The sequence below is a fragment of the Populus alba genome, chromosome 4, assembly GCF_005239225.2.
Source record: "Populus alba chromosome 4, ASM523922v2, whole genome shotgun sequence".
NCBI lineage: Eukaryota > Viridiplantae > Streptophyta > Magnoliopsida > Malpighiales > Salicaceae > Populus > Populus alba.
Window position 1 is genome coordinate 17185314 of NC_133287.1, and position 16775 is coordinate 17202088.

The 16775-nt window shown below is 30.7% G+C and overlaps 1 protein-coding gene across 2 annotated transcripts; it reads left to right on the forward strand.

The window, feature by feature from the left end:
- Positions 1-12403: 12403 nt before the first annotated feature.
- On the forward strand, positions 12404-16443 carry LOC118039718 (uncharacterized). 2 transcript variants are annotated; one of them, XM_035046496.2, is made up of 6 exons: positions 12404-12749; positions 14464-14578; positions 14674-14821; positions 15201-15351; positions 15466-15590; positions 15680-16443. In XM_035046496.2, exons 1-5 carry the CDS (start codon positions 12747-12749, stop codon positions 15535-15537), a joined length of 489 nt encoding a protein of 162 aa, XP_034902387.1. In that variant the 5' UTR covers positions 12404-12746; the 3' UTR covers positions 15538-15590; positions 15680-16443. The 2 variants fall into 2 exon arrangements, with proteins under 2 accessions (XP_034902387.1, XP_034902388.1); XM_035046497.2 differs by having other exon boundaries at positions 15745-16443.
- The last annotated feature ends 332 nt before the right edge of the window (positions 16444-16775 follow it).

The following is a 16775-nucleotide window of genomic DNA, read 5'->3' on the forward strand; positions in this document are numbered from 1 at the left end:
ATAAAAAAAAAATATTTAAAAAATAATTATCATTACAAAATTTTGACCAAATATCAGCACGGGCCTCTATAAAAAAGAAAAAAGAAAACCTTTATTTAAGCAAATGATGAATGGATGAGTGCCACGTAATGGATGTTGGATAAGACTGATTTATCATTTGTTAAATCGTTGCGACTCCTAACTAAACACAAGTGGCAATTTATATACACATCGTTGATTAGCTTAAAAGATAAAACAAGCGAAATAATTATGACTTGCAAATCTCTCAAATTTCTAACAACCTCAACCTTGTTGAATCCGAAGGCAAGGAAGAGGGGGCAGTATGGTAATAAACACAAAGTCCAAGGACCAAACCTGGAAAGCAAACAGAATAATAACATCAAAAAAGAAGGGGGGGGGGGGCCAAAACGCAGGAGAGTCTATTGACGTGGGAAAAGGGGTTATGGAGAAAGAGATGGGGTACTTGGGATTCGTGAAAAGAAAGTGAAAGTGAAATCTAAGGTTAGGAAAAGGAAGGCTTTGATTGGTTGAATGGGTGAGGAGAAGCCATGGAATCGCTATCCTACGTTTGATTTTCAAAGGTGAAAGCTTTTTCTGACACACAACCGCACCCTACCCTGAAATTAATATCTTAAATTAGTGTTTATTTTTTTATTTTATAAATGTTTAAAAAAAATAAATTTTTTATTTTATTTTATTTTACTTTAAAATTAATATTTTTTTATATTTTTCAAATTACTTTAAGATCAAAAATTATTTTTTAAAAAATAAAAAATATATATTTTAAAACTTTTTCAAGTAAAATATATTTTAAAAAGCAATTATACAAAAAAAATATAATATATATTCGGCCTATCTTGAACCAAGTGGTTTGTTAGTGCGTTTTTGCGGCTTGTATTGTTCTTCAAGATATGTTTATCTTGAAAAACAATATATTAAATAAGTGTTTTTAAGTGTTTTTTTTTTATTTTGATAAGTTGTTTTAACATGCATTATAATACCAAATAAGTATTATTTCACTCCGTTACGGTGTGTTTAGAAGCATAATAACTTTTGTTCTTTTGATTTTTTTAAATAATTTTAGATTTTTAATGACTTTAATATACTAATATTAAAAATAAAAAATCTAAGAAAAAAATTATGTCAATATATTTTCAAGTAAAAAATACTTTTAAAAAACATCTTACATTATAATATCAAACACACACTATATGTGATTAAGTTTGTGTTTGATATTATGCTATAGATTATTTTTAAAAAAAATTTTATTTTAAGAATATATTTAAATAATTTTTTTAAAAATTAACATCAATACATTTAAATTCTAAAATTTAATTAATTTAATATTTTTTTCTAAATAAAATACATTAACCACTACTCTCAGAGACCAGGAGGGGGGACATAAATATTTAAATTTTAAAATCAAATATTTATGGAAAAATTATTGTGTTGATATTATATACATTAAAATGTTTGTACTCTTGACCATATTATAGATATTTAGATGTTGTGGGGGAGTTATCTTTTCTATTTTTTATTTCAAAAGTTGCTAGGGTGTGCTGAGTTAAGATACGACTGTCAAGTCTAATAAACTTAAAATATTCTATATATTTTTAATATTTTTTTATATTTAAAAAAATTATTATTAATCCGCTACTAAGCACGGGCCAATATATTTCAACCATGTGTTTATGCAAAGATTATAAAACAAAATTTAAAAAATATCCTTTTAACTTCCACTCATATTTAGTATTTAAACTTTTAAATTCATCTTATTTTGATCTTTAATTTGTTTAATATTATAATGACTATTGAACTCAACTTTATTTATTATTGAACTAAATAATAATAGTAATAATAATAATAATAAATCACTCAATTTTCAAATCTACTAAAGAATAGTGATTGGGAAAAACAAGTTTGAGACCAGCCACTTTGAAGTGTAAGTGAGCGTTTGGAAACGTGGTGCAAACCGCGTTCTCACCAAATTTGATTTTTTTTTTTTGCTAAAATTTAATGTGATTTGTACTTTTTGGATCGTTTTGATGTGCTGATATCAAAAATAATTTTTTAAAAAATAAAAAAAAATATCATTAACATGCATTTCGGCATGAAAAGTAACCGCTACCACACTGCCAAACACATTGTAAATTAATAAAAATACTAAAAAACCGTGGCTAAATCACAAAATATTATTCATTATATATATATATACATACATATATATATATATATATATTAAATTAACTATTCAACAACCCAATTTTTTTATTTATTTAATTAACTTTATCATTTAATATTAACTTGTTTTAAAAATTATGCTCCTTGTTTTTTGTCTTTTTTTCTTTTTTTGTATTGAACCCATAAATTTGGTTTTTTTCAACATCCAAATACTAGATTTGTTGGAAATAAGGCTTTATATTTTTTTTGTTCAATTTTCATTCTATGAATTTTATCCTAATCTTATGACTTATGCTACGGATTTAATTGGTTAATCCGAGTTAATCGGGATCTTTTTTCTAAGCTGTTTTTTCTAAATTTTTTTTTATTTTACCTTTCAACATTGAGTTGGTTGGAAACCGAGTTTTGTAATTTTCAGTGATTTGCTTTCTATAGTATTATTTTGGTCTCATAACTTGGGTTGCAGGTTTAGCAGATTAACCTGGGGTTGACTCTATTCATTTTTCTTATTCTTTTTTTAACTTGATTTTTTTTTTAATTAGGCGTCATTTTTTTTCCTTTCAATAGAGTTTGTCCCAATATCATGACCGAGTTACAAGTTTGATAGGTTGATCCGGGTTGATTTTGTATGGTTTTTTTATTCTTTTTTAATTGATTTTTTTTTTTCAAATATCATCCTCCAATAACTCAATCTTCTTTTTTTATATAGTTTTTCTTCTTCAATTTAATCTTTCAATGTTAATTTGTTTGGGAACTAGGCTTTGTAATTTATTTTTTTTAATTTTTTTTTATGTAGTTATCTCAGCATCATGAATTTATTTATTTATTCTTTATTTTAGACTTTGACATTGGTTTAGTTGGAAATGAAGCTCTGTAACTTTTTTATATATATAAAGTTATCCATGTTTCATGATCTAAGTTGCAAGTATAACAATTAGCACGAGCTGATTTGTTATTTTTTTTAATTGATTTTTTTTATTTTATCTTTTAACATTAGGTTGGTTGGAATTTGAATTTTGTAATTATTTTTATTTATTTTTTATGGAGCTAGTCCGATCTCATGATTTTAGTTGTGAGTGTGACAAATTAATCTGGGGTGACCCATGTATTTTTCTCTCTCTTGTTTTTTAATTATTTATTTTTTAATTTTTTCTTCAACATAGAATTTATTAAGAATTGACCTTCATAATTTATTTTAATTTACTTTCTATATGGGTTATTATAGTTTTATGATCAAAATCTTAGATTTGATAAGTTAACTTGAGTCAATCCAATAAATTGTTATCTCATTAATTGAAAAAAAAATATTCTCCATTATATCATCATAATAATATTTTAAGAAAAATATTATATAATATGCATTATATTTTGATTTTATAATTAATATTTTTCTAAAAAAAAACATTAACAATGCTTTGATATTTATGTATTTTTTAAATTGATTTAACTTACACTCTTACAGTATACGTGAATCAATAGTAGTAATCATCATCTTGAAAGTATATTTGACTCTGTACAATATATTCATAAGCTGGTGGCAAAAACACTTCATGCTATAGCAAATCCATGAAAATCAAATTAATGACATACCAAAGATTTATTTCAAAACTTTATAAATAGACAAATAGATGTCCTTTCTTTTTAGATAGATTAAGGGTAAAAAGAAACTTATAATTATGATGTTCAACGTAGCTCTTCCATACAGTTCTTCTTGCATTCAAACATGTATGTTTAAACGCATTTTTAACACTCGATTTGAACTGCAACCCGCGAGTGCCTGTTGATTGTTCTAAAGCAACAACCTGTCCTTCCATTGCAATAGGGCCAGTGATTGGTCGTTCAGCTTGTCAATTTAATGTCAATATTGAAGTGTGATAAAGATTGATTTTTGATCATGCTCTGGAATCTAGCAGGAAACTTGAGTTTTTAAGTGTTTGAATAATAAATGATTATTATGTTCAGGTCAATTTTCTTCTTTTTTTTTATAACCGAGGATATAAAGGTGAGAAATTGAGAATCACTCCCTCGATTCATTTATTCTTATTATTAATTTATCTTGTTATTACTGTCATTATTATCACTACTATAAACCGAAAAAACAAATATGAACTGTTTTTTTCAGCCCGGCGCCGGCACAGGAAAGGTCACGGTGGAAAGGGACTGTACCGATTCAAGAGCAGTGTCAAGATCAAGAAACACACGCCATTGCAAGCCATCATAAGCTTCGAAAATACATTTTTGGATGTATGTTGGGTGGACTTTTTTTCACCAAACCCTAATTTAATAAATCCCATGGGACCACCAGGCGGAGCCCCGGCCGGCACGTAGGCTCTCGTCATTAGCCAAAAACACAATCTACCCTCCAAAGGAAATTGATTTTATAAGCTATTTTGAAAACTCCCACCTTATCTCATCCAACCACCTCAAAAATAAAATATTGGATAACCAGAAAATCGCCAGCTCTAATTTAACTTATGCGGAGCTTAGTCGGTATGATGAATGAATAACAGCTAATTAATTAAATAATCTCAAGATTAATCAGGGGGGTTAAAACTCGAGGATTAGGCAGGAACTCGACTAGATTATTTGACACGTGTCAGTTCCGAGTGCTCGATTACTTGGGGGAGCCAAGGTGGGTTGGGTTTTTGGTGACGCTCGCACTTGGCTTCTTGGCATGGAATGCGGGTCCCATGTCAGCCTGACGCCAAAGGGGAGCAGCAGGGCACATAGTTCCATCATTTGCTGATGTCAGCAACGACAGCTGTAGGGCCCCACCTGGATAATGCCTCGTGGGACCCACCAGGCTTCTCTTTTCTCTGGTTCCATGGAAGGCACTTTGTCTTTTTTTTGTTGCTGTGATGAGAGAAATGCTTCATTCTTTTAACCTAACCTCTTTATTTTTGGGAGCACAGCTGCTTTTCACCACAGCCGTCTTGCTTTTGAGCCTGTTTGGTAATATATTTTAAAAAATTTAAATATTTTTTTGTTTTAAATTAAAATATTTTTAAATTATTTTAATATACTGATTTTAAAAATAATTTTTAAAAAATAAAAAAAATATTATTAATATATTTTTCTAAGTAAAAAATAATTTGAAAAACATTCATAACCATATTTTTACTAAACTATATTTATTTTCGTGTTTTAAAGTGATGTAAAAGGATTTAATTTTTTATTATTTTAAATTAATATATTTTTTATACTATTTTAATATGTTGATATTAAAAATAATATTTTAAATAAAATAAAAATATTTAAATAAAATTTTTTAAACCTAAAATTATTGCTCGTACCTCATGGGGTCTTGGACTTTTATCAAAGACCAGTACGGGTCGCTTGCACGAGCACCGAAGAGCGTTTGTTGTGTGGTTCATGGAAGTTAATTTGTGTGATCTCAGCGTGTATGGAAGTGTCGGGGAGTAATTTTTAAAATGATTTTTTAGAAATATATTAAAATAATATTTTTTAATTTTAAAAAAATATTAAAAAAATTAATTTAAAACTAAAAAAATTTAGATATTTTTTTTAAAAAATCTGTTAGAGAATAATATAAATTATATTTTAGAACCTCACCTAACAGCTTAAACTATTGGGTTGAGATGGTTCTTTGATATAGTATCAGAATCTTGATGACCAAGTGGTCATGAGTTCGAATCTCACCATTCCCATTTATTTGATAAAAATTAAGCACAAGATAATGTGGGCCTGTACAAGTTTCAAGCCTAAAGAGCTTTCAATTGAGGGGGTGAGGTGTGTTAGAGAATAATATAAATCATATCCTGAGACCTCACCTAACAGCTTAAGCTATTAGGTTGAAATGGTTCTTTGACAAAATTCAACATCACAATAAAACACTACCTAAGATATCATTTGGAAGCCAGATGCATCATTATTTATACAAATATCTTTTTATACCAATATTTTTAAGGTGTTTGGTTAATAGGTTTACTTTGGAGAAAAAAAAGTTATTGGAATTTGAAAAAAAAATAAAAGAGATTATGTTTCACTATGCTTTTATTTTTATTTTTTACTATAGCTATATATTTATATTCATAGTTGATATTAACAGTGAAAATATATTTTTTTCCTGGACAACAGCATACAAATGGCCTTAGCACCGGAGGTATAAAAGTATTTTTATTGGTTTATTTAACAGCAAAATGACTAAAGTGCTCTTAGAGGGGCAAAAAAATATATTCACTGATGGGCAAGGTTAGTTTTGACCTTTTATTTTTTTTGCATAGTGTAATTACCATAAAACCCTTGGATGAAAATTTTCTTTGCCTTTGGGTCAAAGGTTTTTTTGTCCTTTTCATTTGTTTTTTTTTTGTTATTATATAGTTTAACCATAAATAAAATATTATTTAGTCTAAAAAACAAGTCCCATGTGATTTTTTTGTGGTTTTTGGATGATGCATACGACGATGTTTTGTAGCCACCCTTTGGCTTCCATGACAGCCTTTTGATACCCATAGCATGTCGCCTCTATTTCCAGGTGGCACGTGTAGCAAAAGTATATTGGGTTTTGTGATGGTGGTTGTTTATTTTTTTTTCTATAACATCGCTAACTTTTAAAAAATTAATTTCCACAATATTGTATTTTCAGGGAAATGTAGACAAAAGGGTAAATATTTTTTTTAATCACTCTATCAAAAATCCAATAAAGTTTTCCTTATATTAAACCGTACCAAGTTATAGATGTCTTCATATATATCACGAATTCAATACAACAATCATGGCTTAATCATCATAAACTTTATCCCACATCAACACAATTCAAGAATAACATGCATTTATTTTTCATGCAATTTAAACAATATAAGCAAGAACTAATTAACTCTAATTTTACATAATATGCTTATTTAAACCATACAAAGAAACAAGCATCTTTAAAGTTTTATATGAAATAATATAAATTTTGATATCAATTCACAAAATTAACAAAAGAAATACAAGATAATAACATTCATGCTACTATAAGCCTAATTAATATTCTAGAATAGAATACTAGAAATTATATTACATATCAGTTTAAAATATACATATTACAATATTTATGTCTTATTAAAAGGTAGCTTTATAGAAATCTATTGGCATGCTCTAGTGATCATTTCATCATATTATATTGTAGTATAATAATTTTATAAGTAAAACATATAAGTGTGCACTCACACTTACACATAATGGATCTGATCAATTCATTAGATATGTATTAATAATAATTTTTAATGTCGAACCTGTATATAGTTCATGCTTGCACTTAAACCTTAAGAAATATTCAATATCTTGGTGATTAGGCTTATTGATGCCACTAGTTCCTTCTAATCAACTAATCTAAATACTTTTTTTTTTGTCATTTGAACACACAAGTTATTAGGTTTTTTTGTTAGCTAGTCTAAATAAATTATCTCAGTAATTGAAACATGGATACCAATTACTCTTTTTAATCAACTAATCTAAATAAATTATATTGGTTATTTGAACACGAATATCACTAGCTCCTTTAAGTCAACTAGTCTAATTAATTTATCTTAATTATCTGAACATAGATATTATTAGCTTTTTTTAATTTATTGGTATAATTAATTTATCTTTGTCATCTAAACACAAATATCGCTAGCTCAGACAGCTAATGTAATTAAATTATCCATTTTTAACATCCATGGGAACATAATAAATAAATAACATGTATTTAAGGAAATTAAAATTATAATTTTTTAGAGATTTTATATAATTAGTGAAGACACCTACCTAGTACATATACTCATACATGTCAAGCCCGTTTTTCCTTGTCCCTTGAATTTAAGTTTCGACTGAGGTGAGTTTCTACCCATTTTTAAATTTGTTTCTTCACTTTACATGCGAAACAAATATAATTTATAACAAAGCTAAATCAATCAAACCAATTTCTCTAAAGTTCTCATTTCGCCCGACCATTAATCCATCCATACCCCATTTAATATTACGTGATCGTATTTATACTAGTATTCATGATTCCATCTGAATTTATTAATTCACAATTCATTTGTAATTTGGTCATTACGTTTAATTTGTGTATTTTTTCTTTTAACTAAGTATCCCATCTCAACTCACTTTTTAAAATAAGTATACAAGTCTTATTCCATAAAACATCATTCCTAATTATTCACTACCTCTTTATTTTATTTTTATCTTTGAGTTAAATTTAAATTTATTAACATCGGGAGAAAATTTTAACTAGGTATTTACACCTTCCTTCTTTCCTCGTCTTTTTTTAATACCAGAGCCGGCCCTTATATATTTTTAAAGTAACCCTTTAATTTATTTTTCTTTAAGATTTGCTCTACATTCTTTTTATTTTTATTTGTTGTAGTTTAGATTATCCATACAATTATAATTTTATTTCAATTTAATCCCCATTTGATTTTTTTTTCAGCTTTCAGATTTGGTTCTTATTACTTTAATTTTATTTTTTTTAAAAGTATTCTCTTAATTGGATATTTTTTTTTTAATTGTATCATTCAATATTTTATACCATTCTCTTAATTGAATTATTTTTTCAATTGCATACCTCAATATCTTAGTTCATTTTATTTTATATCTGATTTGATCTTTATGTTTTTTATTGCTATTTCTTTTATTTTTAATCTTTTTTAATTAAATTTTTTTTCTCATTTCATCATTCAATATTTTATTAATCAAGATTTTGTAACTTTTCAAATCACAAGTTTGAAGATTTGATTGGGTTAGCTTGCATCTTCTTTTCTAATCCTGTTTTTACAATTGATTTTAGATGGTGTCCTCCTTTTATAGGGCTGTCCCATTATTATACATCACATCACGGGTCTCACATGTTAACTCAACTTAATTTGTCAAGGATAATTTTTTTTAAAATTTATTTTTTGTTGTTGTCATCTTATTCTTTTAATCATATTATTAAGTTAATCAATATTTAACCTAGTTATCGAACTACTTTTATTTTTTAAAAAACATAATCATTTTCTGAATTTTTTTTTCCAGATTATTAAATTAATCAATCGCACATGGTATCAATCTAGTTTTTAATTAATTATTGTTTGAATTTAAAATACCATACCATACAACAAGTAAAATTCCTAAAAGTTTTATAATATCATTATTAAAAATAATGATATAAAATCATATATTAAAGATGGCCTGAATACTTAATTCTTTTAAATTAATAACTCAAATTTTCAGATAAAATCTCAAAATATAAACAATCCAGTTTTTAGAAAATAATAAAAAATATATGAATAATTCACCTTTTGGAAAATTTAAAAAAGTAGAATTAATTTCAATGTATAAGAGGAGGTGACTCAAGATCATGAAATAAAGAAATAAAAAATGACAAAATATTATTTATTCGAATGGAAGAACCACCGGATGTGTTTTTGAATTGTACGATTCCGTCGTGTTTTATGCAATTGTTTTAAAATGTTCCTCTACGTAGTTATATATCTTTACACCACATGATTTCAATAATGGCAAGAACTATTTCTCAAGAAAATAGAATATAATGGCTTATATATATATAATGTCTTGAAATCTTCCTTTATACATATTGCAAGACGGTGCCAGTTGCAGATTAGATTTGGCCCTCCGACCATCTACTTGGCAAGTTGACGAACCCAATTCTTGGAAGTGTGACAAATCTGATCTCAAACATCTAACGAAAATCTTGAAAATCTTTTGATTTCTTGTCTTAAAATCCACACCTTTAAATGGTCCACACTTTACCTGTGGGCTAATTCAAGCCTTGTCACTTTTACCGAAATAATGGAGAAGGAACTTCATGACATAGTTGTTTTTCTTAAAAAAAACCCTTTCTTAGCATAAGTATCGATTAAAATATATTTGACTCTTAGAGAATTTTCATACATTGAAGGATATAAAAAAATAATTACCCTAAGCTCTTAGTATTTTAGGTTAAGGGTCTCCGAGATAACATCGTGAGTCATGACCTAACATAAAAGTAGTAAAAACTATTGTTTATATAATTTTAAATTCAAAGATGTTGAGTCTGATATTTTTCTAGAACCAAATATGGTTGAGCTTAATGTATAATCAAGTCCAAAAGAGTTAAATTTGTTATTTTGCCGGACCCACAAGCATTTGGGTTCAGCACGTAGTTGGGTTTAAGAATGTTTAGTATGATATTTTGCCAGATGCACGACCGTTTGGATTCATTGTGTAGCCGAGCCCAATAAATTTATCAAACACACAACTATTTGGATTTAACACGTAACTAAACCCAAAAATATTATATATGATATTTTACCAGACGCACGAACATTTAAGTTTAGCGCGTAACCGGGCTCAATAGAGTTGTTAAACCTACAACTGTTTAGGCTCAATACATAATTGAGTTAAAAAACATTAGGTCTAATGTCTTTCTAGAACTGCGAGCACTTGGTTTTAATGCATAACCGAGTCTAATAAAGATTAGTCTAGTATCTTAATATTTAGACTTAATGAGCCCAAGCTTATTTCTGACCTTCTTGTATTCATGGGACTTTCAACCAAGTGAGTTGTATAAAAAATGTTGATGCATTAGTACGGTTCCCTGGCTTTCCTATGTTTGAGCTGCTACAATTACAGATCTTTCATGCCAATCCAATTGTGAAAGCGTGTGTTCAATTCAATAATTAAACCATTCGACATCGTCCTCGTAAAAAGCGAAACAACTACAGATCACACGAAATGTTATGAATCTAAAGCTTAACGTACACAATTTATTCGTCAAAGAAATGATTTCTTACTGAAAAAAGACGACATTTCGTTCGAACTAGCTCAGCTTTCTCCTGCTGATAAAATGGTGGCCATCAATGACAACCACTTCAACGTTAGGTACAAACTCCTTGAATATTTCTCCATTAATGCAGTCCTTTGTCCCAAAAGATACAAACCCCACGTCTTTGTCACCTGCTATGAATTTTGTGGGCACAGCAATTTGAACTCCCTGCCATGGTCCAAGAAGCTCCCAGTCCCTTCATAAAAAAAGCATTCCGTGAATATACATTTTCTTATAAATTTTCTAATTCCAGAAGTAAATGATATGTTCCTAGTCGGATCAGAAAGGTGGATTGGTCTTAGGCAAACACGTCCAACTGAAAGATACCATCTAATCCATAAATAAAAATGAAAAAGACAAGAAACTAGAACTAGCTAGCAATGCTTTCTTTCTTTCTTCTTCTTCTTCTTCAAACAATTTGGTAGGTTTGAGTTCTTTGGAACGTGGACGGAAGGGAACGCCTAAGCTGACAAGTGCCCTCTCCGGCCTGAAGAGGCAAAGGTGGCCTGCACTTCTGCACCCCTGTCATGCCCTACCACAAATGCCTGTTCAGGACCACGTACAATATTGCACTACGAGACATCAGTTTATTTCATAGAACATGATCGAGTTCTTATCACAGTAATTAAGGCAAAAAACAAAAAAAATAAAATCGACAGCCTAAAAAATTCTTTACGGTCCTCTCCTAGCTCATTGAGAAGGCCAATCAAGTCTCCGTTGATGATATGGAGAATTAATGGTATACGAAGATGGATCCTGCGGACAGTCTGAGACTCCATACTGTCGCAGGTCTGGTGCGACGACATGGTAACCATGTGCAGCCAGCAGCCAGCAGCCAGCAGCCAGCAGCCAGCAGCCAGGTGATTAATTTGGCGAGTCCACGAGGACCACAGTTCGGGGAAGCCATGAATGAGAAGAACAAGTGGTCCTTGCCCTTTTTCTGCTACGTGCATTGATATTACATTAACATGGATTTTTCTAGCTCTATGATTTTCTTTCTAAGCTCTGTTTGATATCATTGATTTTTCTTCCTTCTGAATAGCACTTGCTACATTACTGAGAGACTGTGATTGCTAAATTTATGATTTTCGAGTACGTGCAAAGTATTGTGTTTTTTTGGTATTTTAAAATATCATTTTTTTTTTCTTATTGAAAAAATCCCAAAGGACAGATTTTTTTGAATTTAGAGATTAGAAGTTGCAGTTTCAAATTGCAACCTTTTGCAAAATTTATGAATTTGGATACGATATTGGTTTGAATGAGCAAATAACATAGGCCAGATCAAAGCCTTGGCCCTATAAGATCCAACTCAGCCCAATAAAGCCCATAATTACTTAGTCTCACTCCCTTAAGCAGCCCAAAACCCAACTGAATACCAATAAATGCGGAGATTTTAGGTTCCACCCATCTCGTTCTGTGTTTGTGTTTGTGATTTAAAAAAAAAAGTTTTAAAAATAAATTTTAATTATTGTTGTTTAGATTAAAATATATACATTTGATTAAAAGTTGATGTTAGATGATTGGTTAAAAATTCTGTTGAATTTGATGTTTGTATTAAAAATACCATGTAATTAATTTATTTTTTTCCTCTTCTTCGGAAGACTACACATGACGACTCTTTTTTTTTTTTTATTTATGAAGGGTTGCCAGGACTGTAATATATGGTGGCCCTCTTGATGGTGGTGCTATTGCAGAAATGTTCATCAAAGTGCCAAAGAGACTGGCACTGTGTGCTCTGTAACTTACCCCATTCCCAAGGAAAAGCTGTGAAAACATGGTAAGGGTTTTCTTTGTGACTAACTGATCCTTTGGGGTGTGTGGGCAATGGAAAGTGGAAGTTTCCAGATTTTAACATGATAAGGCGCTGTAAGCTGTTGCTAACTTTGTTTGAATTCCTTGTTTGCATGCACATACCTCATGTATAGTGTAAATTTTGTGCAAATCATATCTATGTGATGGCTCTCTACCAAATACCAATCTAGGTTTCCTAATTCCAATCGGAAACAACCAAGTTGAAGCTTTTGAACCCCCCCCTCCCCACCCTTTTTTTTTTTTTTGGTGTGTGGTGGTGAGAAGCAGGAGCCTTGGCTAATTGAATTTATCTTCAGAATTTGTTTTACTATTTTGTATTTGGTAGGCAGATGATGAGTTGATGTAAACCCTACAATCATATCATGATGCAAGTTTTCCTTTAAATAGGATGCGTTCTGATTCAATCTCTTCCATCTTAAAGCTAGGACATCAAGCTCCGTGACCATACATGTGGCCTTCGTAATTCAACTCAACCTGTAACTTATAGAGCTGTGATGATAATTTTGAAAAAACAATTGACAAAAAACTTGCCTTTACTTTCTTGCATATTTGCTTGCAGCTTGAAAACATCTATATTAAATGCTATGATATTATTACTGCAAGAGTGATTTACAATGTCAGCAGAGTGGGGCTCTGTTTGTTCTTGCATGCTATTTAAATGCCCCTGACACATGTTATGGTCCTCTTGCTTGTTCATTTGCCATTAACTTATGGAGTTAGAGATTTTATCGTATTTGAATACAGACATCTAATTGATTAATTCCAGTTTGGAAACTGTAAACCTATAGGTCCAGAAACTTAAGGGATTTTAGTTTGCTCTGTTTTGATGATAAAAAGGTTGTTTTTTTGTAAAATTTCTATGCCTCGAGCAAGATGGATGCAAATCAGGCGCTTCAGCTGTACTTTTCACACAAGTGTCAAAGAAGCATGTTCTTCCGTGGCAATGTTACACTAAAAATAAATAAAAGATGGAATTGTTTGGGCATGGCAGTTAGGGGGGGGGGGGTGTTAATTTCAAATTGCTTGCTAGCATTGCAGTCTTGCTACATGAAAATGACAATTGTTTTTTACTCTGCATGTATTTCCATTATCGAGTCCGCTTCAAGGATTTCTTTTTGATAAAAAAAAGTTATCTTTTTTCCAGTTATTATCTCTTTTAGTGTTGTTCAATTAGATCTTGCTAAGATGAGCCAAGAAAGTTGTAAATTCTTTGAGCATAGGAAAAATATTAGTTGAAGTTTTTTAATTGCATTTACCTAAATAAAGCAGGAAAAGTGAAAGATGTGCTGAAGATCCGCCTATTGACTAATGAAACTAGAGGTATTGTGTTTGCGGGTCAGGGTTCCAAGATACAGAAATGGAAAGTTAATGCCAGAAATCTTCCTTTCAAGGTTATTCTATGCTAATTTTGTTATCATTCACAAATACTTCTTTCTGGAGGAGCTTGATTTCTAAACTAGTTTACCAAACATAAATGCATGCAAAACCAAATGAGACTAAAGATGTGTTTGCATCATCGGGATTTGTTTGTTATCCAAGGGTTTTGCATTTGTCAAATTCACATGCAAGCAGGATGCAGAAAATTTATTCCTTATGAACCATGATGCCTTACTCTTAGAATACAGCTTTTGGATTCCATAAAATTTTAAATTTTTACTTTTGCCTTTTTTTTTCTTCAGGCCAACCAGAAGTTTGACGGGAAAAAGTTTGGCAAAAGACCCACAGCTGTTGACCAGGCTGTTCCAAAAAAGATCTATAGTACTGGTGCTAATGTGTCTGCTGCTTCAGAAGATGGTAAATGGGTGTCTAACTGTGTTGCTTTTTCTTACAGGACCTTGACATTTACTCAAGTCTGTAAGGTTTAGTGAAGCTTTTTAGTGCTTGTACAGAACATCAGAATGAAAGAGACAGTAGCAGTGAGGATTTGGATGATGATGAAGACGACGAAGATGACACAGAGGTTATTTGGATGATGGTTATCAAGGGATCTCCAGCTGCTAAAGGCATTTTAACTAGCGATATGGCTAAGAGGAACAGGTAATTTCCTTCCCCTGTTTTTTTTTTTTTTTTTTTTTTTTTTTTTTTTAATTTTTTTCCATTTATTTGTGTTTGGAAATGACGATGGAAAATGTATGGTGCCTGCATGTAGTCTATTAGTTTATATTTGAAAGGTTGGCCAGTGTTTGTTCCAGGCAGTATTGGTTGAGATGGTTCTCTCTCAACTCATGCAGCATCCCCAGAAATGAGAAGCTATACAAGGATAGTGCCTTTGATTTTTGGTTCCTGTCCCTGAAAAGAGGATGTATCTTTCAGATACATTATGATGATGCTTTTCAACATTTGAATTGATATTTGTGCTGCTTTTGTACAAGTTTACTATCTTCCCATATCTCATAATGTTTTTTGAGCTTTGCAGGTTGCAGGAAGAGAAGATGACTAAGCTTCAATCTCCAAATTTTCATGTTGTATACAATTTACCAAAGTCAATGACCGAGAAACAACTGAAGAAGCTTTTCATTGATGCTGTTACCTCACGCGCTACAAAGCAAAAGCCTGTCAATCAACAGGTTAGCTACAATTCTTTATAGTTAATTTGGATTCTTGTCGTTTTTTTTGTTTCTCTATACAGAGTTTTGCTTATATCCTGAGATAACTACCATACTTTCATATTGCTGATGCAGATAAAATTTTTAAAGAGTATAAAGAAGGGAAAGGTTGTGATCATTCATGTCATGGGGAGTTGCTTTTGTTGAGTTAACCGTGCATCAGCATGTGCAGGTGGCCCCGAGGGTTCGTAATAATCCTGGTAAGGCATTTCATTGTCTTGTTATCTCCTATTAATATCTTGTCAGAAAATCTGTTCCTAACAACAATGCTATGTTTACCTACTTGTAGAAACTTTTGGTCCTGAACATCGCCTGATAGTCTCTTTTGTTCTTGATAATGTTCAAATTTTGAAGCTACGAAAAACTAAGCTTTGAGCTCAGCAGCTGGAAACCCATAAAAGTTCTCAAGATTTGCAGGAAAACGATGAGTCACAGACATCAAATGCCATTCCAAGCCAAAAGCAGATGTCCAGAAAAGGGAAATCCAGAGTTGAGAATAGAGCAGTGAAGGACACTCGAAATCAAATAGAATTGATGAAGTGAAAAATAAGGATTCTGATAGAAAATTCTTGAAAGAACGTGGTACTAAAAAGCTTACTTCTGACAAACCTGAAGGTGAAATTTCGGAGAAAAGAAAAGGGCTAAAAAAGAATTAAGACTCTGTGGGACAGGACGTGGTAGATAAACCTGACATGCTGATCGAACAATACAAATTGAAATTCTCCAAGCATACTTCTGACAAACCTTAAGGTGAAAAGCAAGCCAATAGACAGCTTTAAAGATGGTTTCGATTATGATTTCCTTTTAGTGGGTTTTGTAGCGTTTAATGGTGGATTCTTTCGTAGAAGAGTTGCGGTAATTGATTTTAATGCAATTGCTAGACATTTTTGTACTCTCAAATCTGACAGTTTTGGTCAACCTGTAATCCCGCTTATGTGTTGTAGAAATATGTTGAATTCGCTGTTCCTTCAGCAAGAACGGTTCTTAGCCGATTGATGTAATTTAGTATTATAATACAAGATTAATTGGCATGAAGCATTTTTTACTTGAAAATTGCCCAAAAAGTCTCTAAGCAAGCCTCCTGCACCTGCCAAACCTAGAGTTCCTTTGCTCGCACCATCCGTATCTAACATTGTCCAACCTTCCAATGGGGGAACCCACCTGATATCTTTAACTCTCTCTCTCTCTCTCTCTTTCTTTTGGTTTTAATGGATATTCTCCGCTACTGTCTTCAATGGAGTTTTGAGTATTATCAAAGTTCGGGCTGGAACCTTCCCCTTCAATCTTATCAATGCATCGTTTGGATTTTATTTTGATTAAGAAATAAAGCAATAATTCACAAATAGACATGCCTTATCAATCAATTCACAAATAGATATTTCATT

Coding starts and splice junctions, on each gene's coding strand:
- LOC118039718 (XM_035046496.2), top strand. Junction 14,579..14,673: donor GTCTGCTGCTTCAGAAGATG/GTAAATGGGTGT, acceptor GTGCTTGTACAG/AACATCAGAATGAAAGAGAC. Junction 14,822..15,200: donor GATATGGCTAAGAGGAACAG/GTAATTTCCTTC, acceptor TGAGCTTTGCAG/GTTGCAGGAAGAGAAGATGA.